We start from the raw sequence: 22,841 nt of genomic DNA on the forward strand, positions 1-22,841 counted from the left end.
AACAAGGTCCTTGAGTTCGAATTAAAAAGCCTTGTTCTGCCTTTGAATAGACCACTGAGCCGCATGTGGAGGGCTCTAATGAAACAACCATAATAGCGAACAAGAGTGGTCTCCACCAAAACCAGCATTCCTTTTACCTTCCTAAATCATTAAAAAGGGAATTAACATACTCCAACATGCTCAGTTAACAGACTTTCATTCTTCTTGCTACCATGACCCCTGATTTAAATTCAAAATACTCCTTTTCAAAATACTACTTCAAAGTACAAAAAACAAACAACAACAAACCACCTGTTTGTACAGACAATTTTATTATATCACCATTCTTTGGGTATCTGAATTTGTTTGGAATGTCTATCACATAAAAAGTAGGCTGTTTTGTATATAACTAAAATCTGTAAACCTCTGCCATTGTTTCCATGAGAAATCAATAGTGAAATCTCTAGGATTTATAACTAGTTTTTCCTCTAAATTTTTGCCAAAAGAAAATATGAGGATAAAAAAGATTCCAGAAATGGAACTGAATAAAAATTTTAAGAAAGATTTGATATTTACTTTTACATAATAAATGAGATATCAATAAAGAGTATCCTGCTCAGTTTTTAGAAAGATCTATGAGATTTCAGAAAAATAATCAAAATATATAAAATCATATTACGGGGAATCTGAAAATGTTTACTTTCCCCTTTAAAAATAACATGCTATAGTGACTACAGTTCACCTTATTATTTTATTAAGCAGTTACACCATTGTTCCTATGTAACTGCATACTTAAATTGATATATTTAAGTCTTAGGGAAGGAATTTACATCTCGGCTGAAACGAAATTCCTAAGTACACCACTCTGTAACTTTTAGCATGCAGAGATGGTACTTATTTCTAAACAGAAAATCTTAAACTATACTTATATACATAAAGTACACAACAATACAAAATTTAACAAAAAATTTATACACAGGTGATATAGTAATTACTTTATTAAAAGAGGTAAATGCCACAGAACCTCAAAAATATTTTGTGGATTATGTGAGACATCATTTATATTGAAAACAAATCCCTGACAGTAAATAGCACATAAAAATAAACAGTACTCAAATTGCTTACCTTCTGCTTTCATGTAGTGCACAGAATAAGCGATGACTTTGTCTGAATTATAAAGCGGCCTCTCCCAAGCTAAAAGGATGGCTGAACTTGACATGGTTTCAGCATGCACGTTATAGGGAGCACTGGGTCTGTCTTCTGACATTACTACAGTCAGTCTGGCTCTAGATAAAATAGATCCTTGGCTGTTCTCAGCCATGCACTGATAAATAGCATCATCTTCAGGAATAATCTGGTTAATTACCAATTTACTGAAGAAAGAAAAAAATTATTTCAATGAAAATTCTAAGGATGACATAAAAATAAAGTTAAGCTATTACTAAGTGCACTCTTAATTTTAAAAAACAAGTTATTAAGAACAAAAAACTGTGTGACCAGCCCTATGAAAAAAATCTATATGAATTGCTTAAAATTACTCTTATTTTCTGAGTCTATATAAATAAGTACTTGTGATATCCAAATCCTGTTTGCTTTAGGTGACAGCTTAATCTCTTCTTTAAAATTTGGCTTTTATTAAGAAAGTATATTAATCTGTAGTAGCATCTAAATTTCTGTAACATTGCAATGCTACATAAAATTCAGGTCAACAAAAATGTTCAAAAGTTTTGTTCAACATACAAGAGTGATACAAGAAGATTCATATTTATACTAATAAAAATGAGTTCTTAAAATCATTAAGTTTGAACTGTGGAGGAACTCTTAGAGACTTAATTATTTCCTTCGAACTTCCTCACTTTATGGAACAAGGAACTGAGACTCCAAAGGGTTAACGTGCTTGCTAATAACTTAGCTGGTGGCTTACCAGGACCAGAACCCAGGTCTGGGGAACTGTTTCAACATTCATTTCATTATAATCTCCCACTTCCACGATCCACGTATAAAATACAAAAGGATTTCTGACATGCTGATATTACACTCTTAACTTTATTTCTTATTGATTTTACTTCAGTTTAAAATACCAGGATAATTTAGGTATTTGATATTATAACTATAACCGTTTCACATAAGAATTACTAAAGCCATTATATCTTATCTAAAATAGTAGCAAAGTGACTTAGCCCACCTGTTGTACATTTTAATTCTACCATTTGAATGTATCTTCCTTCCGTTTTTCAACCATGACATTTTGGGTGAGGGGATTCCTTCTGCCTGACATACAAATCGAGCAGTACCAGCTCGAGGCCTCGTTAAACTTTCTGGCCATTCGACAAATGAAGGAGGAGCTATTTTTAAAGAAAAAAGAAAATATTTTTGTGGTCCAAACAGGAATGATATAGAGTCAAGGAAGAGTACAGCAAGTGACGCAAGTCCCACCCCTGAAAATATTTGATATTCTGAGCTTCCTGTCTACACTCTACATTTATCTATCTCTCCAGATGTCTTTTCTCTGCATTGCTCAGTTAATGTCCACTTTCCCCAGGCTTTCCCCATTGACATCATCTATACAAACACACTAAAAATATGTGTGCCATAATCCTAACTTAACCAAGCCCAATATACAGCCGCTTGTGAATGCATGGAGACAACAGATTAAAATCTTAGACTGGTCAATGGGTATATGAATTTGTAGGTGGGTGAGAAGGAAATTAAAAAGGAAGCTTAAATTAACTAAGAAGGACCATAATGTTATAAAAGCAAACAGGATGGTAACTTCAGAGTGATTCTAGTTATATTTTAACGTAGGGCTTTAATTTCCTCCTAAAATTCATCACTGGTTTACAATTTTATATCAACACTACAAAATTCAAGAAAAGTGGAAGTAAGCTACGAGATAAAACAGCAAATGTTAAGATGTAAGATTCTCCTGATTGCAAAAGGAAAGAAAACATACCTAATACAGTTAAAGTTGCCATGGCAACCGTAAAGTTGCGTGTGCCCGGGGTAGTGGCCCGACAAACATATACTCCAGCGTGTTGCAGCCTGATGTCAGATATCATGAGATTACCATTTCCAAGTACCCGAGTATTGAAGACATCAATGGACTTGTGATCTATTTCAAAGAGAACAGTTCAGTTAAAACAATGTAACATGTGATCTAAAATTTGTCAAAAGATCACTATTCAAACAATCATTATTATAAAAAGTCTAAAATTTTCTATGCTAAAACTTTTCCTCTACACACTGAAATACCAGAAAGTTAAAAGCCACATAATTGCCAAACATGTGTGCTGTATATAAAATAAACATGTTATCAGTTTCACCCGTATGAACAAAGTTGAAGGAAAAGACTTTTTTTTTTTTCCTAAGACTTACCAAGACGGCTCCAAGAAATGATTGGTTTGGGATTTCCTGTGGCCGCACATTCTAAAACAACAGTCTGATGAAGAGATGTTGTTATGTTCTGTGGACCTGCTATAATGGTTGGTGTGTGGAAGGATTTAGACTCCTTACCTTTGAGATGGAAAAGGCAGGATATAAGAAAAAATTATAAATAAGATATAATGAATGAAATGAGTTAAAATATCTATTCTGAAGTTTTTCACTTTTTTCTTTTTTGAAAAACAACTTTATTGAGATATAGCTCACCCATTTGAAGTATATAATTCAATGGTTTTTAGTACTTTCAGAGTTATACAACTATTACCATAATCAATTTTAAAACATTTTCATCACCCCAAAAAGAAACTCCATCCCATCAGCAATCACTCCCCAATCTCCTCTCCCCATAGCCTGACAACTACTTTGTGTCTCTGGATTTGCCTAATCCAGACATTTGAGAAAAAAGGAACCATACATTATGTGGTCTTTTGGGACTGGCTTTTCACTTAACATAATGTTCAAGGTTGATCTAAGCTGTAGCATGTACCAGTACTTCATTTCTTTTATTGAATAATAATAATAGATTAATACTTAATTAAATGGATAAGACACATTTTATTTATCCATTCACTGGTTGATGGACACTTAGGTTGTTTCCATATCATCCACTTTTAATTGAGGTTCGAACACTGACTTAATGCTTTCACTAATCTTGTTAGGAATTTATGTGACAGTGGGGAGAACAAAGAAGTGTGAGAGTGCTTTTGTCTTTATGCTTCATACCAAGAAGCTAATAGATACCACCTAAAATTAAAACATGGCATTAAAAATTTAATTTAAGTCTCAATGTTTCTGTGAAAAAATTTTTAGTCTAAAGGATCTTTAGGAAGTAATATCTCTTGTGAAGAGTAAACACTCACGTGAAGTTCAACAATGTCTTTAGGTCTGGTTTTCTTCCACTACATTCAAGTAAATTTAATTATTTAAAAATAAAAAACTAGCATCTATGTATAATTCCATTTTAATAAAATAAATATTTCTTTCTTCATATCATCTCTCAAGCCAGTTTCCCTTCTAACTATATTTATGAACGGTAAAATATATGAAATTATGTTCACTTAATGTTAACAGTGATAATCTCTGGATATGGAACTAGGGACATTTTTAAAATATATCTTTGTACTTTTTACACTGTTTAATGTAAAAAAAGTTATTTTACTTTTACAGACATTACTCTTTAAAATAAAACATGCATCATTTCTACAAATGCAAATTATAATTTTTCTTAAAACAACAAACAGAAAAACCCAAACTGGAAACAAATGTATTTTTATTGACAATGGACAATTTTAGTGGAAATAGATGATTATTATTCTTTTTTGAGATTTTCTGTATTTTATATTTTAAAAACAAAAATGAAGTATTTACAAAACAAAAATTCAATCTTTCTTAAAGATGTTGACATTGACATATAAAACAAGTTAGTTTGAGAAGAAGGTTGCTTAAATAGATAAAAATGATCATTTTCCAAATAGATTACAATAAAATTTAAATGTAATTGAAGTACTACTTTACGGTATACTATTATAGCCAGAGAAGGCAAATTAATAGCTGGTCCCATTAAAAACTGAAAAATCAACTTATGTGTGGTACCTGGAATCACCGTGAGCAAGGCCTCCATACTTTTACGTCTGTGGGCTACAGTAGCAGCAACACAACGGTAATTTCCAGCATCCTTTTGATCAACATCATAGATCTGCAATACTCCTGTTGGTAATGCAGTTACCCTGTCATGAGAGGAAAGATGATTAAACTCTCTGTAGTAGATTTTATATTTTATCTTAACATATATTCTATGATAAGAATTCATATACTCAACCTTTTAAAAATGCCAGATGCAATAATACTTTAAAGACTTTAAAAAATATTAGCTGGATTCAATTGTTTTCATTTGGGTTACTACAACTCTCTAAAACATAAGTAATTATGCTGTACCTCAGCAGTCCTCAACCTTTTTGGCACCAAGGATGGGTTTTGTGGAAGACAATTTTTTCCCCGGTCCCCCCAGGGATGATTCGAGCACGTTACATTTATTGTGTGCTTTATTTCTATTATTATTACATTGTAATATATAATTAAATAATTATACAACACACCATAATGCAAAATCAGTGGGAGCCCTGAGCTTGTTTTCCTGCAACTAGATGGACCCATCTGGGGATGGTGGGAGACAGTGACACCTGAAGTGTGTTGCTTATGTCCTGTCTACTCTGTAAGATGCAACTTAATTGTCACTTACCACTGATAGGGTTCTGATATGAGTCTGCAGGCAACTGATTTATTATGGTCTCTGTGGAGCCAAACCTCTCTGCTAATGATAATCTGTATTTGCAGCCGCTCCCCAGTGCCAGCATCACCACCTCGGCTCCACCTCATATCATCAGGCAGTAGATTCTCATAAGGAACGTCCAACCTATATCCCTCGCATGTGCAGTTCACAGTAGGGTTTGCGCTCCTATGGGAAGTTAATGCTGCTCAGGAGACGGAGCTCAGGCGGTAATGTGAGCGATGGGGAGCGGCTGTAAATACAGATGAAGCTTTGCTGCTCACCCGCCGCTCACCTCCTGCTGTGCAGCCTGGTTCCTAACAGGCCACGGGCAGGTAACGGTCCATGGCCCGGGGGTTGGGGACCCCCGCTGTATGTGATTTGTGAAATCTATCAGTGTAATTTTACACAGAATCTCACTTGACATTATAGCTTACATATAGCTAACTGGTGGTCTAGAGTTTAGTATGATATTTTTCAAATACCTGATTTTTTGCATTTTAATATCTATGTACTCTCCAAGATATATCTGAATGTAAGTTTTTTTTTTAAAGCTCTTCCTTGAATAACTTTGTCCATCTTAGTTCTCTCTACCATTTCAGCAAGGGATTTTTGCCTCCTAAGGAATATTACTACTCATCAGGATTGGAATCAAACTAGGTGTGTGTATGCGCGCGAGTGTGTGCACGTGTGTGTGTATGTGTGTGTGTATGTAGTGCAGAGGGGGTTGGTAAGCAGAAGGCAGAGATGGAAGTGGGCAACCACCACTGCGTATATGGGAGACCCTTATACCAGCACTATTATCCCCAGCACTAAAAGTGTAATTCAGCTTCCTAAATCCTTGGGCTGCCATCCAGGTACTCAGGTGGTCCCATGATTGGAAAAGATGATTGAGGAAAGGAACAAAGCACTAAGGTAGAGTATCTGAATTCTGATCTGAACCAAAAAAAACAGGAACTATGCCCCATGTACCAGAGACTGATGATCTAATTCCTTGCCTAAGTTTGAAATGTCTTTAAGAAATTGGTTATTGCTACCATAAACGAAAATAAGCTCCACAGTGGTCTTTCCCCATATACAGTTTTATGATGAAGTCCTTGTCATTCCTGTATCATATTCAAAGACAAAAGCTGTATTTACCTGTCCATAGTTACAGGTAGAGTTGTCCGATTTAATTCCCACGTTATGACTGCAGGAGGGTTTGATGAAATCTTGCATGCAAATCTAGCAACTCCACCTTCTTGGACCTCAGTAGAAATTGGCTGAACTTCAAATGCAGAAATAGCTATAAGATAAAGTTCGTCAAATTCAGAATAAGTACCTGCACTACCATACTATACTTGGAAATAACATTATGCTAGATATTATTTATCAAACTTGAACTCCTGCCCAGACATACGGCCAACTCAACTTAACAAGCACAAAGAGAAATTAAGGAATAATTTTAGAAATACCACTGGGCAGTTGTCCAGCTAAAGGAGTTTGGTCTTTCCCAAAATGAAATTCTCAACAAACTCAGATCTATTTCAGAAAAAAATTAATATAACTGAAACAAAAATAAGCAATTACCAATGGTATGTAATGATATACTAAGCTGTGTAGTACAAATCTCAAACACTATTGTATTTCAGAGGAGAGGGAGATCAATAAAGACAGATTAGTCAGGTAAAAATCTTTTACAGGGATTGGTTGTGAATTGAGGTTTGAAGAACGCTTTGGGTTTAGATGGAAGGAGAAAAAAAGGACATTCCAGGTTAAAGAAGCAACATGACGGCAAGCACAGAAGTAAGAAATGTGCAGCCTGCGTTCACAAGATTCTACGGTAACAGCCAGGACTAACTATTGTAGAATAGATCAGATAAAGGGTTCATGGAAAAGTGGAAGGAGAGTAGAGATAAAACAGATTTGTATCATGGTACAAATTAAGGCCTCACTGAAAAGTTCTGAGCAAAGGAGTGTCATGAAAACAGTAGTGTCTGGGAAAAATTAATCAGGTATTGTTAGATAGGATGGATTGAAGAAAAAGAGCCTTAAATCAAAAGACCAACAGGCTCTTTAAATCAAAATGAAAGAACTGGGTGGTGGCAGTGAGAATGGAGAGATTCTACAGGTATAATGAAAACTGAGACTTGGTTCTTATTAGACAGACATGTCACTCCATGTCTGGAATCAAATGAGGTTGGTATTGTTGGAGCAGAATGAGAGAGGAAAGAGTGAAGACAAATGATGTGTCTGATGAATAAAAAGGTACACAGACTCGAGAGACTATCTTTAGACTTAAATAAGTCTTAAGTGTTGATATTTTCTAGATAATTCTTCTTTAGTATTCTAGACAAGCCTCTAGGAACTGGTCATCATGTCCATGGTTTCACATTTTGATGGAGTCCAGACTCCAGGTAATAGTGTAGCTTGCCTTCCCTCTACTAAGTCTTCCAGGATATAAAGAAAGGGCCCCAATGATAGTCTTACTCCCCATCCTCAAACTCCAGTTCAAAAAATATATATGCCTTTACAATTTACCAATAAAATGAGAAATTCTGAAGAAAAATAGAAGGAATAAGGGCTAGATGCCTTATGCTTCATTAGACTGGGAAGGGTAAAAGGTCACAGAAGACTAACAAACTCTGCCTTGGACTTGACTTCATTAATCTGTAAATGAATCATGGGCCTTTAGAGGTATGGAACAAAGTCAGTGAATAAAAGTGAAAATATTCTTAGGAGTATCAACTTCCAAGAAGGGTGGAGTGGGGGTAAATTAATACTTTATTTATGTAGGTAACAGAAAATTCCTACTTCTTTAAGAACACTGGTTTTCAAACTGCTGCTGTCAGTGGACCCACAAGGTCAAAAGCATTTTTATGATAATCATCCTTTGCCTTTTTCACTTTCATTTCTGTTGAGTATATAGTGTTTCCAGAAGCTACATGATGGATGACAAAGCAACAGACCTAATGCAGTGTGAGAATCCAGCTGTCTTCTATTAAGCTAATTAAAGAGATTTGGGCAAATGTAAAACAATGTCACTCCTCTCACTAAAATGTTTTGGAAAATAGTTATTTTTCATTAAATGTGTATGTTAATATATAATTGATCAATGCTTTAATTTCAAAATTAATTAATGAATATTTTTAAAATTTCTAAGTTTCGATTTCTAATAATAAAGTATCAATAGATATAACCCATATAAATAAAAGTTCTTTGAGGTCCTCAAGAAGTTTTAAGCATATAAAGAGTGAGAGTGGGCTTCCCTGGTGGCGCAGTGGTTGAGAGTCCGCCTGCCGACGCAGGGGACACGGGTTCGTGCCCCAGTCCGGGAAGATCTCACATGCCGCGGAGCGGCTGGGCCTGTGAGCCATGGCCACTGGGCCTGCGCGTCCGGAGCCTGTGCTCCGCAACGGGAGAGGCCACAACAGTGAGAGGCCCACGTACCGCAAAAAAAAAGACTGAGACTAAAATGTTTAAGAATCACTATTCAAGAACACCAAACTCTCAAAATCAATACAGTTTTTCTTTTTAATTGCTTCTGTAATCACTTTCTAGGATATTAATCTATTTACAAATAACAATGTAAGCTTATCTTTCATTTAATTAACTAAACTTTTGTCGAATATATTCATATTTCGGGGGAATTAAGACCTAAGTTTTGAAAAGTTTAATGCCTGCTTTATGAATTATTAATTGCTCTTGATTCCATATTTATTTTTTCCATGTGTGAGGACATGACCTTTAGCTTTAGTTGTCATGGATAATCCCATCTATATTCAATTTACAGACTTCAAAGTGGGAATTTTTATCTTACTCTTTCCCAGCATTTACCTCCCCAGATTGAAATATCTAATATAGTTTAACTTTTCTTCATAAAGCAGTAGTTCCTCCAACCCCATCTATTTGAACAACTTCTTCTTCCTTTATCCCATTACAATGAATCAAGCACCTAATTCAGTATGTTTTATCTGATACACATACATATGAGACATATCTCTATCTATCAATATACATCTCATATCTGACTTCTCTCCATCCCTAATAGTACTCTTTTTTTATTCAGGTCCTTATCACCTACTGCCTGGAAGTCTTGCTGGAGTGTCTTAGGTGACATCTGTCCTGACAACAGAGTTACCTTCCAGAGTGATGGTCATAAAATACAAATTTGATTTCTGTTACTGATGAATTATTTAGTCCCTGCAAAACTCTGTCACTTTGTATTCAACCACTTGAAATTATGTTCCACAGACACAACTATTTCTAATTCTCTGAATATACCCTATTTCACACTTCTGAGCATTTATATGAGCTTTCCTTCTCTTTCAAATATCCTAGGTCTCTTTGTCCAGCTGGTGAAATCCTATCATCATTTAAAGCCTAGTTCTCTTGTCTGAACCTTTGGGAAGCTGTTCCTGACCTTCTTCTCTACTTCTGTAAAATGAAGACCTTTATTGCTACTTTTATCCCACAGTATTATAGTCACTTATTCACAAGTCTTTCTCCCATTCTACACTCCGAGCTCAGTGAGGCTGAGTAGTGGGCCATATTCTTTGCAGGATCCCTTAAGTCAATGAATGGCACAGACTCGGCACTAAAACAATACTTGTTGAATTAAACTGAAATTTAAAAACTGTTTTCCAATTCTATTAGGTCTTTAAACAAAGTAACCAGAAATGTAGGGAGTTTCCCAGGTATAAATACCAAGGCTTGGGATGAGAAGAAAATAATGCTTTTTATTATTTTGTTTGCTATAACTCTAAAGAGCCCCCCATACTTCAGCGTATTATTTTTAGAGACAAATATCTGTCCCTCCTCTCTTAAAGGATTTTTATGAAGATTAAATAAACCAACATAGTGAGGGCTTTTTATACATTATACAACTTTTTATCAGTGCTGTGATTACTGAGAACAATATAATCACTCTGTTACCTTGAGTAATTTCCCTCCAACCACTTAGGCACCTGAGAGTTGTTTTCACTCTGAATCTCATCTAATCAACCAAACAATATGATGTCTCTGAACCACTACCTTTGAGCAATTCCCTCTCTTTCCCAGACAAATAAGTCCATGAAACCCATAAGCATTTTTTACTGCAAAAACTAAACTAATTTTGCACTTTAGGTCAAATGGGCTAGAACTTTGGAGTCACAAAAGTCTGAGAACTAAAACATAAATGGATGTATCCTATAATACAGCAGGATATTTATTTACTTTTGGTGGTGTGTGTGTGTGTGTGCGTGTATATGAAACAACTTTACTGAGATATAATTCACATTGCATGTGATTTACATTCCATAATTCACCCACTGAAAGTACACAATTCGATGGATTTTGGTATATTGACCGAGCTTGTGACCATCCCCATAATCAATTCTAGAATATTTTCATCACTTCAGAAAGAAATCCCATATCCTTCAGTTATCACTCCCTAATCTTTCCACCCCCTCCCCACCCCAGCCCTAGGCAATCTTTAACCTAGTTTCTTTCCCCCTCCTTCCAGCTTTATTGAGATATAATTGATAAATAGCATTGTGTAAGTTTAAGGTGTACAACACTGTGTAAGTCTGAGGTCTGATACATGTATATATTGGGAAATGACAACCACAATAAGGTTAGTTAATACATCCATCCAGTAAGACTATTTCTTGATCCCACTCTGGTTTTCAGCAAGTTATGAAGCAAGTACTGTATAAAGATTTTTTTTTTTTAATCCTCAAAAACACCTTTATACTTAACATGTCTAACTTCTTGGTCTCTTCTGAACCAACCTGCTGGCAAAATGATTTTGCCCAGAGAAGATCAAGCCAGATATTCCTTGGGATTTTCATCAGTACCTCTGAGACTGAAGAGAAAGAGGCAAACATGTCTCAACCTTAAAAATAAGTTCCTTTTTTCCTTTTGTAACTCCTCCATCTGGGTGCCACCCGCTTCCTCTGCCCTCGCCTCTGGGAACCTGATATATCTGTGTTTTTTATTTCTCTCTCCTGCATATTTAAAATCTTCTTCTCCTGACTCCTTCCTTCAGCTTATAAAAGTGATTAAGGACTTCCCTGGTGGTCCAGTGGGTAAGACTCTGCGCTCCCAATGCAGAGGGGTCCCGGGTTCCATCCCTGGTGGGGAACTAGATCCCGCATGCGTGTCGCAACTAAGAGCCCACATGCCACAGGGAAGATCCCGCGTGCCGCAATTAAGACCCAGAGCAGAATGAATGAATGAATGAATATTTTTTTTAAAAGTGATTCTCTCCCAAACTCAAAACACAAAGAGAACAAAACTCCAGGCCTCTCTTTACAACACAAACCCCTCGAGCAGCTACCCACTCTCTCTCTTCCCCATGATCAAAACTTCCCTAAAGAATAGTCAATTCTAGCTGTCTCCCCTTCTTTCTCTCTGATGCGATGCCTCAAACATCTAATCTGCCTTCTTCCCCTATTATTTTATTGAAACAGTGTCTATGACACTGTGCACTCCTATTTCTCTCACTCCCTCTGAGGCTCTCCTTCCTCCTCCTGCCCTCCCTTCTAGAGTTCTCTGTTTTTTTCTCTCTCCATATTCTCCTTGGGTGATCTCATCCACTTTCAGTTTTCAACTACATCCACCTGTTGCTTCGGAGTCCCCAGAATACATCTCCAGCTTAGATCACCACGCTCAGAGCTTCATACCCATGGCTCCTACTGTCTACTGGACTTCTTCACCTGGAAGTTATAAAACGTACTTCAAACTCATCGTGTCCCAAATGAAATCATCTTCTTTCCTCCCAGCCTGTATCTCTACCTCAGTCGGTCACACCACTGTGCAGCAACTCACCCTGCACTCTCTTCCATCAATCACCACTTTCCACTGATTTTAACTCCTAAACATATATTAAACCCATTCCTGTATCCCTGTCCCAACATATCTCAATGGAATCACTATAACAGTCTCTTGTCTGGTCTCCCTGCTCTCATTTTCCCTCTTCCCCTTTCACAAACATCCTCCAGACATACAACAGTGTTTGATATGGGCTGCATTTGACTCGTAAGTGGCCTCCATCTATCAATTCAAATGCTCTTGTAAGTCAAACCATTACTACTAAAACCACCATGAACAACACAATCTCACAAAGAATGTGATTCAATTTTAAATGCTGTCCAAAAGCATTGTCTTAGTCACCCTCCTTCTAAATCTTTAAACTGCTTAGCCTAATTACTAGCAAAACTGAATGTACGTATATATCTTTGTTACATCGAAAGGAAATGATATCTTTCTTTCTACTAACTATGTATTTTTAACTCTTTTTCACTGGGTACATTCTCAATACATGAGATTTGTCAGCAGGCTTTTAACAACCCCACCTCACCAAAGAAAGAAGTAGTCTGGCATCAATTACTCCCAAACTATTTATATGGTAAGCATGCAACAGTATTTAAATAGTCAGTGTAAAATAGTTATATAAAAAAGTGAGTATTTATGCTATTAAAGGTATACATTGTAACTATGACACAAAGAAGTTAATCTCCATGAGTCATATATTAACATCAATCTCACTATTTTATAATCAAACCATTCATTTAATGTGTAGTTAACCCTTGCTGACAGGCTTTGAATCAAGCAATTATTCATAAAATAATGGGCCAGATTAACTGTCTCCCTATTCCAGAAAAGGATTTTAATCACACTTATTTTAGAACAATTCTCGACTACAGTAATCTCTTCTAAATTCATTCATGCAACAATTGTTTATTCAGTGCCTAGTATGTTCAAGATGTCAAGGATCCAATGATGAACAAAACTAACAGAGGCTCTACCCTCAGGGATCTTTGTCTAGCAATGGAGAAAGGCATTTAACTTAATGACTATGCAAGTATATAGTAATTTCAAACTGTGATAAATGCTATGAAGGAAAATTATGGAATATTATGAAAGCACAGAACAGAGGTTATAATGATGACAGAAATAACTATAGGTTAACATATACTTTATTGCAAGGCAGCAAGTTAAGTACATTACATATTCTAGTTTATTTAATCCTCACAACTATTATTACCCTAGTTGTCAGTTCAGGAAACTGAGACACAAGGAGATTAGCAACCTCCTTAAGGTTCTGCAGCCAGTGAGGTGAGGGTGTGATCTGAATCCAGGTAATCTCCAAAGATCCCATGTGAATTCTCTCAGTAAAAGCTTGAGATTCTCAAACTTTCTGTGGAAGGGAAAACTTACTGGTTCTACATCCAAGCAATTCTGCTGCTCAAATAGAGGTTCATATGCACTGGCTTTCTAGCTGGGTAAGAATATGTGTTAAATTCCCAAATTTCCAAAACAAATAACACCTTTAAACTCTGGTGTACTAGGATTTTGAAACTATGGGTCTCATCTCAAGTAGTATTATTTCCATTTCTAGGAATCTGTTAAAGATAGGAAATATAGATATATGCATGTAAATTGAATCAGTCTAAAATTTATTTAGGAATCAAGTATTTCTTTTTAAGTATTTTAGATCTTTTATTTATTTATTATTTATTTTTGACAACATTGGGTCTTCATTGCTGTGCACAGGCTTTCTCTAGTTGTGGCGAGCAGGGGCTACTCTTCATTGTGGTGCACGGGCTTCTCATTGCGGTGGCTTCTCTTGTCGCAGAGCACAGGCTCTAGGCACACGGGCTTCAGTAGTTGTGGCAGGCGGGCTCAGTAGTTGTGGCTCGTGGGCTCTCGAGTGCAGGCTCAGTAATTGTGGCACATGAGCTTAGTTGCTCCGCAGCATGTGGGATCTTCCCTGACCAGGGATCGAACCCATGGAGGAATCAAGCATTTCTTTTAAATCTATTTTAAAAAAACTAGCTTACCTCATGGGAATATTAGCTATTCCTTTATTATTATTCTCCTAGTTCTAAGCCCATGTACATTTGATCATCAAACAGTCAAATACCTATACAGAGATACTGCTTAGAGGCAGGGAGACCTGTTAAGAGGCCATTAGAAAGAGGAGGAGAGACCAGCTGTGGGTTTCAATGATGGCAGAGATGACTGGAATGGAAGGCAGGGCACATACAAAAGATGCTGTGCATTGAACAACACGATGTGGCCACAAGGTGTTCAAGGGCAACAGGAGGAAAGACCCGAGTGGTTCTGAGGTTTCCGGCCTACACACCTGGGAGGTTGGGGGATACTATGGTGCCTGAACAGAGAATATAGGAAGAGAGATCAGATGGACTGATGAATCTGCATCACAGATCCTCATTTGATGAGAACGAAAAGAAACTGGCCATGCTAAGGAAGACTGGGAAACTATAAGATGAGACCAGAGATTAATAATGTCAACAGTTTCAAATATCTACTCATCCTGATTTTTATTTTTATTTTTTAAAAATTTTTAAAAATATTTATTATTTTTTTTGGCTGCATCGGGTCTTAGTTGCAGCACACAGGATCTTTTGTTGAGGCATGTGGGACCTTTCGTTGTGGCACACGGTCTCTTCGTTGCAGCTCTCGGGCTTATCTCTAGTTGTGGCGTGCAGGTTTTCTCTCTCTAGTTGTGGCGTGAGGGCTTCAGGGCACGTGTGCTCTGTAGTTTGTGGCGTGTGGGCTCTCTCGTTGAGGCGTACGAGCTCAGTAATTGTGGTGCACGAGCTTAGTAGTTGTGGCGTGTGGGCTTAGTTGCCCCACAGCATGTGTGATCTTAGTTCCCTGACCAGGGATTGAACCCGCGTCCCCTGCATTGGAAGGTGGATTCCTTACCACTAGACTACCAGGAAAGTTCCCATCCTGATTTTTTTTTTTTTTTTGCGGTACGCGGGCCTCTCACTGTTGTGGCCTCTCCCATTGTGGAGCACAGGCTCCGGACGCGCAGGCTCAGCGGCCATGGCTCACAGGCCCAGCCGCTCCGCGGCATGTGGGATCTTCCCGGACCGGGGCACAAACCCGCGTCCCCTGCATCAGCAGGCGGACTCTCAACCACTGCACCACCAGGGAAGCCCCCCATCCTGATTTTTAAACTAATGGTTCACATGTTAGGCTGTGGTTAAGATTTAAAGAAAGATATGCATGAGTTTTTATAATAGTGGCCTATAAAAATAACAATGTATAACATGTAAAATTAGTGGAGAAAAGGATTTCCTACTTCTGAGGCTCTGTTGCAATGAGATTAGGAGAAAGTGTTTACTGTTTTTCCAATCTTAACTTATTTTCATTTCTTGATGACAGAAATTAAGGCATTAGAAAACTGAGGTAAATGATATTAAAACTATGGTAAAATTTAATCTTAGCTGGTTTAAAGAAAATCAGGAAAAAGTCCAGTACAATACAGGGCATAATTTATGGAGGTGGGGCAGCAGCATAGCCTTGAGGTTAAGAGTGCAGGTATTAAAATCTAAAGATCTGGGTTAGAATCACAGCTTTGCATGCATGAGCGGTGTGCCCCTGAGAAGTTACCCAACTCCATGCCTCAGTAAAATGGGGATAATAATAATACTTTGTAAGAATATTTTAAGAATAAAATTAAATTATATATACATAAACATGTGTGTACACACACACACACACACACACACACACACACACACACACAAAATAATATAAGCAGGTACTAAGGCACTGCTTGGCACCTAGTAAACTCCTAGCAGTGGTACCAGAAGTAGTTAATAGTTATAGGATATCTTGCTATGAATACACTGGTTTTGCTTTCAGAACGATAACTTAAAGAAAGTCAAACAAAGGATGTTAGTGACTACTATACAGTAAAAATAAATTTTAAAGCCCTAACAAAGGTAGAGGTACTCTAAGATTTTAAAGTTTCTTTTTTTTCTACTAAGCCAGACTATGTAGCTTTTACATAAAGGTACATAAAGTGTAGAGAAACAGGGACTTCCCTGGTGGTCCAGTGGTTAACAATCTGCCTTCCAATGCAGGGGACGCAGTTCAATGCATGGTCGGGGCAACTAAGCCCGTGCGCCGCAACTAGAGAGCCTGCATACCGCAGCTATAAAACCCATGTACTCTGGGAGCCCGTGTGCCACAACGAGAGAGAAGCCCAAGTGCCGCGATGAAAGGTCCCACAAGACGCAACGGAGATCCTGCATGCCGCAACTAAGACCCAATGCAGCCTAAATAAATAAATACAATTTTTTTAAATGTAAAGAAACAGAAATAATTTTCCCATTTTTAACGTGAATAGATAAATTATTTGAAGAGGATAAAATCCCCTACTTCAATGATGAAATAATAAGGGGCTAGATTACAAGAGGATCTCTAGCTGTGGAATTATGCATTTTGTACTTATATTTTTTCCTACAAAACAACATAATTAAGAAAAATTAATGACATTTAAAAATAAATTTTATATGCCTTACGGGGCATAGACTGAAGGAAGAGTCTGCATAAATTTTCTACCATTGCTCCACTACCTGATAAAATCCCTCATCCTGGAACTTCCCCGGCAGTCCAGTGGTAAAGACTCCGTGCTTCCATTGCAGGGGGCATAGGCTTGATTTCTGGTCAGGGAACTAAGATCCCACATGCTACGCAACGGGGCCAAAAAAAAAATCCTTCATCCTTAATTTTTATCTGCCTTTTTAGTACTTTGAGCTTATCATTCTTTGGGTAGCTATCACCCATGATCTATGGATGCCTCCCCAGTCAGTGCCTTCAATGTGAAAAATGATGAGAAAAAAAACATCTGAATAAAACCCACTTTTCAATTAAAAAATTACTTAAAAATTTGCATCAAAACTTAGAAACTTCAGAAAAGCATGCACAAATATATCATGACAGTCTTAAACTTTGTTTCTCGGCAAGTATTTGTTTTTCTATTTTAATTTTTTTAAGTGTGGTGTTAAACTGAGTAAATGAATACATCCTTTACAATGAGTCTTAAGTCCCCCCTAAAACGTTAGACAAACTATTTGCAGCATTATCAAAACATTCCGTACTTATTTACAAGGAAAAACATCTTGTATTCTTATGCAAATCTTGATTTCTCCTTGATGTCGACTTCATTTCTGCCAGTTAGGTATGATTTTACAAGTCTACAGCCTTCTCGTGAAACCTGACCTCTTTCTTCCCTCCCCAGTCAGTGCTAACATAAACCAAGAGCCCCACAAGAAGTCATTAAAGCAGTGCTGTTAAGAGGCCAGAGCTCTATAAAATAGGCGAGAAACAAGATCTCAAGAAACATGCACCCGTCCTCAGAAACAACCTTGCAAACACAATAAACGTAAGTGCCTATTTTATTTGTGACTTCCACCTCTTCACCTGTCTACTTAATCATTTGCTTCTATGATTTACAGTCAGAAAAAAAAAAGGATCAAAACGCTAAGAGGAAAAAAAATGCTAAGAAGAAAATGTTCTCCCAACTTTTATTTGATCAGAAACCAACATATTAATGTTTCCACCTTGGAAATGTATGACTGTAATATTAAACTAATGTGCCATTCATGCTTCTTACAAGTTGCAATGAATAAAATACTTGATACATGTTGATGTTAAAACCAACTAAAAATTATGAATACACAATCTGAAATGACAAGCCTTCCAGTAATTTAAAATAAGTTCACAAACTATTCCCTAATGTAAGAAAACATAATTCTCTTTTGTAAATTACATTTAAAATATTCTTTCACTAAACAGAAAAAACTTCAGTTGGTGAGAACCTGAACGCAGGGTTTACACTGGTGGTCTTAACGCTGCACATCAGCCAGGGGATCTGGAGGCCTCAGCTGGTCAAGGACTATACCAGTTGCTACCACCCCACCCCTCCTGGGGGAGTCCTAAGTAGCCAGTAGTCATGTTCCAATACTTCTGTGCTGTTTCTATGGCTCTAAGTCACCAATCAGTAGCTCTGGAGAAATCTACAAATAGCTCATCAAGGAAACGAGATTTCTATCTCAAACACTCAAATGTCCACAATTTCAGAGTTAGTTATAGAGTTTTATGTATATTAGCTTAAAGTTTATTTCTATGAAACTGGTCTTTCAAATCATTCATTTGTCTACTCCAGGATTTACTAATCAAAACATAGTTATAACTTGTTACATCATCAGGTTCAATTCACTTTGAGTCTTCAAACTTGAAGACTGACCTGCAACTAACAGGAAGTAAACAAGAGACCTGATCCAGCATTTAATCAAACCAGGGTAACTGATGCTTTACTTACTGAGATAAAAATCAACCAAGGTACAAGTTTCAAACAGAAGTTGAAAACTTACTATAGCCTTAAGACTAGGCAAGAAGCTATCTGAACTTTTAAAGTTATTTTACAGAAAACAATTCGTCTGTTTAATAAAAATAATGTAATGCGAACATTACATCTTGCATATCGACCTGTTTTTTAAAATCCATACTGAGTATGCAACAGCTATTGTATAAGTGGTTTATTATCTGACTTCTGGTGAATTTAGTATCCTGCTTGAATCTATGGCAATTCTGACAACCAGGTGCTAAGAGGTATACATTTGCTTTTCAAAGGAAATGTTTAAATCAAAATGTTTCCAAATAAATATAAACAAAATGAAGGCTGGAAACTCTGTAACAAAGTTGGGAACAGGGACTTTCAGAAATAGCTGCTATATGCAAACTTCCCACAGACTAGATTATTTTTCTGTCTATTCCTACTGTATTCATATTGAAAGATACCTTTAATAACATCTGAGAATTCTTTGCTTCTTTGATATTTTATCAAGCCTATCCTGGCAAATGCCAGACTTGGCACTCCCCAAACTCAATTTCTTTGTCTGGAAAGAATGACACAAAGCTCATCAAGTCCCCACTGTCATCTGGGCCACTCAGTACTGTTCAACAATTCTCTTAACTCATATTAAGAATTGGTTTCAGGGGCTTCCCTGGTGGCGCAGTGGTTGAGAGTCCGCCTGCCGATGCAGGGGACACGGGTTCGTGCCCCAGTCCGGGAAGAGCCCACATGCCGCGAGGCGGCTGGGCCCGTAAGCCATGGCCGCTGAGCTTGCACACCTGGAGCCTGTGCTCCGCAATGGGAGAGGCCACAACAGTGAAAGGCCCTTGTACCGCCAAAAAAAAAAAAAGAATTGGTTTCAGAAATGCTCTACCCTTCCAATTTATTCAAGTCCTCAGTCACTTTTAACCTAAACTGTAAATTACCTGAGTTTAGAGACATGTCTTACTCGTCTGTATATTGCTAGAACAGTGGCCTGTATACAACAGGCACTTGATAAAGGTTTCCTAAGTAAACTCAGTGAACCACATCACCACCTACCCCTTAATTACATCAAAAAAACTCTGCCTCTTATCTCCCTGAGAAGATTAACGTAATTTTGGGTGTATCACTCCTTACTGTATAACCCAGAGCAAGTTACTTTTTTTCTTTTTTTGGCCTCACCAGGCAGCTTGAACGTGCAGCCTGTTCCCCGAGCATGGATTGAAGCTGGGCCCACGTCAGTGAAAGCGCTAAGTCCTAACCACTGGACTGCCAGGGAATTCCCTACTTATTCTTCATAAACACATTCTGTTATGTCAAATAGGATTCTTAAAAGAGTTTTTATGAATTCATCAGGTATTGAGTGTAAAGCACTTAGGACAGTGCCTGTAACATTAAAAGCACCTTGACCTACACCTAATACCTTATGTAAAAATTAACTCAAAATGGGTCACAGAACTAAATGTGAAACACAAAACTATAAAATCTTTAGAAGAAAATATAGAAAAATCTTTGTGACCTGGGTTAGGCAAAGAGTTCTTAGATAGGACATAAAAAACACAATCCGTCAAGGAAAAAAATTGTAAATTGGCTTCCATCAAAACAAAAAAACTTCTGCTCTTGAAAAAAAAAACTGCTAAGAGAATGAAAAGACAAGCCATAAACTGATGAGGATGTGGGGTACCTGGAACTCTCAAACACTGCCGATGGGAATGCAAATTGGTAGTCACTTTGGCAAATAACTTGGCAATTTCTTATAAAATTATGTACACACTTACTGCATTCTTACCTTAAATATTTACTCAATAGAAATGAAAATTTATGTTTATGCAAAAACCTGTACGAGAAAATTGATCAAAGGTGCATTCACATAATTGCCCCAAACATAAATAACCGAAATGTCCTTCAACTTCAACTGGTGAATGGATAAACTGCAGTAAATCTATACTATGGAACCCTACTCAGCAATAAAAAGGAAAGAACTACTGAAACACTCAACAACATATTCAATAGTTAAATCTCAAGGCACTGTGCTAAGTGGAAGAAGCAAGACCCGAAAGGTAACATAATGTATAATCTCATTTATATGACATACTGGAAAATGCAAAATACAGTGGCTTCTAGGAGTCAGGAGGAGGGAAGGGTATGACGACATGGGCAACATGAGAGAAGGTTTGGGGCAATGAAACCATTCCGTATCCTGAGCTTGGTGAAGGTTACACAACTGTGCATATGCTAAAACTCATAGAACTGTGGACCCAAATAATTTTCACTGTATGTAAATTAAAAAATAAATTTCAAAAAGGCTATGTTCCTCATAAAACAGAGACTTTTAATTTTCTCATCACTCTTAATAAAGAATTATAAATTAAGCAAGTTGACAGTACACATCAATTTTAAATGTCAAGTCCTGCAGACCATCTTCACTTCTTCTATGAGGACGCACCTGATTTTCCCAAATAAAACTACAGAACTCTTACACACTCCCAGGAGCCTGGAGTATCCTGTTTGTCTCACTGTTTTATAAGCTCTACTTTCTGCTTCCACCACAAGGCAGAATCTGTCTTTTCATCTTCATATTCCTGGCATAACACCATAGATACAAAAGGCCCTGAGAAACACACGAATAAAATATGTCCTAGGGTACATATACATTCAGTTCGGTCATCACCCCCTTCATCTGGAGTGCATTCAGTATAATGTGCACACAATAATAATCTGAAGGACTAACATGGTGAACCTAAGTTTACATTATCTTTAGAATACTATACATGAAAAGTATATAGAAAAATATGTATCCTAATAACTAGAAATGAATCTATGTTCCTGAGGAACAGGACGAATAAGGAACCTACAGTCCTCCTATCCCTTCACCTACTGAAGTGGTGGGAGAGCAGTCACACCTCTGCTGAGAGGCCAGAAGAGTGGGGAGTCAGTAAGGCAATACACACACACACACACACACACATACACACACACACACACACACACACACACACAGAGGCATACACCTGAACAACCAGCCTTTTCCAAGTATCCCAGCCCAGCTCCCTGCCTCTTGATGTCAGCAGCACACTGCAGGACTGCAACTCCTGCACAGACCTTTTTCACAGGCTGATGACCCAGCATATCCTGCAGACACTTGTCAGCTCTAGGCCCCCTGGCATTCTGAGCCCATCTTGGAGAATCTCATAGTATTCAACCTGACACAGATGCCATCAGGCCAGGCTTGAAATTGTTTAGAATTTGGTCCTGGAACCAATTGGTTTGATCCAAGGTATCTCACATGAGAAACAGATTTTCTAGATTAGCTACAGGGTTTTGGAATTCTTGTTTGACCAAGACAGCTGAACATCTGAGACCTCCTTCAGTATTAAACTGTCCCACTGCATGCTAAAATAAAGGTGTGTTGTTCTGCACACGCATCTGTGCCACATTTGCACTTCCACTCTCCTAAAGCAAAGGTGAAAAGAGTTATTTGAATGAAGATTTTCAATGTTGAAGTCACAACCACTTCTGGCATCTTCACCTACAGCTAATATACAGTTCTCTTTAGCTGCACCTGGACTTACGTTCTGCTGAATTGATGGTGTTTCCCCCTAAAGAGATCAGCAGTAAGTAGAGAATAACAGGCCATTAGGGTGGCTTCTCAGGACCGAATCATAAAGAACACCATAAGCAGATGTGGAAATGTGATGCTATAAGAGAAAGAGTTTGTCTTGGTAGGAATTTAACGAAGAGATTAGGAAGAAGGAAAAATCACACATCTAAGCAAATAAATAGGAGCATGCTGTCGACAGGAAAAATCCAAGGAAATAAAATCAGTTTTCTATAATTGTTTAACCATCATAAAATTACTACCAACATTCCTTGTCTTCCATTCTAGAACTGATAAAATGAAAATAAACCACTATTCACTTTGCCTTTCACATTTCCCAACTGTTACTTAATCTTGAGTTAAAAAAAGTTTTTTTTAAAATAATCAGTCTCCATATGGTACTCTCATAATCTAGACAGAATCCTGTTAGT

General features: G+C 37.3%; 1 protein-coding gene across 1 annotated transcript in view; it reads right to left on the bottom strand.

Annotated features, from left to right (window-relative positions):
• The window catches only part of PRTG (protogenin), a gene marked incomplete at both ends in the record, with an annotated part of 128,126 nt that overhangs the window by 65,009 nt on the left and 40,276 nt on the right, over window positions 1-22,841 (bottom strand). Inside the window, 6 exons of the mRNA XM_082648982.1 lie at window positions 1,105-1,352; window positions 2,165-2,324; window positions 2,933-3,091; window positions 3,355-3,492; window positions 5,014-5,147; window positions 6,827-6,971. Coding sequence (XP_082505108.1) covers window positions 1,105-1,352; window positions 2,165-2,324; window positions 2,933-3,091; window positions 3,355-3,492; window positions 5,014-5,147; window positions 6,827-6,971 — 984 coding nt within the window. The remainder of the gene's footprint in view (window positions 1-1,104; window positions 1,353-2,164; window positions 2,325-2,932; window positions 3,092-3,354; window positions 3,493-5,013; window positions 5,148-6,826; window positions 6,972-22,841) is intronic.

This window comes from Grampus griseus (assembly GCF_964374135.1).
Source record: "Grampus griseus genome assembly, chromosome: 2".
NCBI lineage: Eukaryota > Metazoa > Chordata > Mammalia > Artiodactyla > Delphinidae > Grampus > Grampus griseus.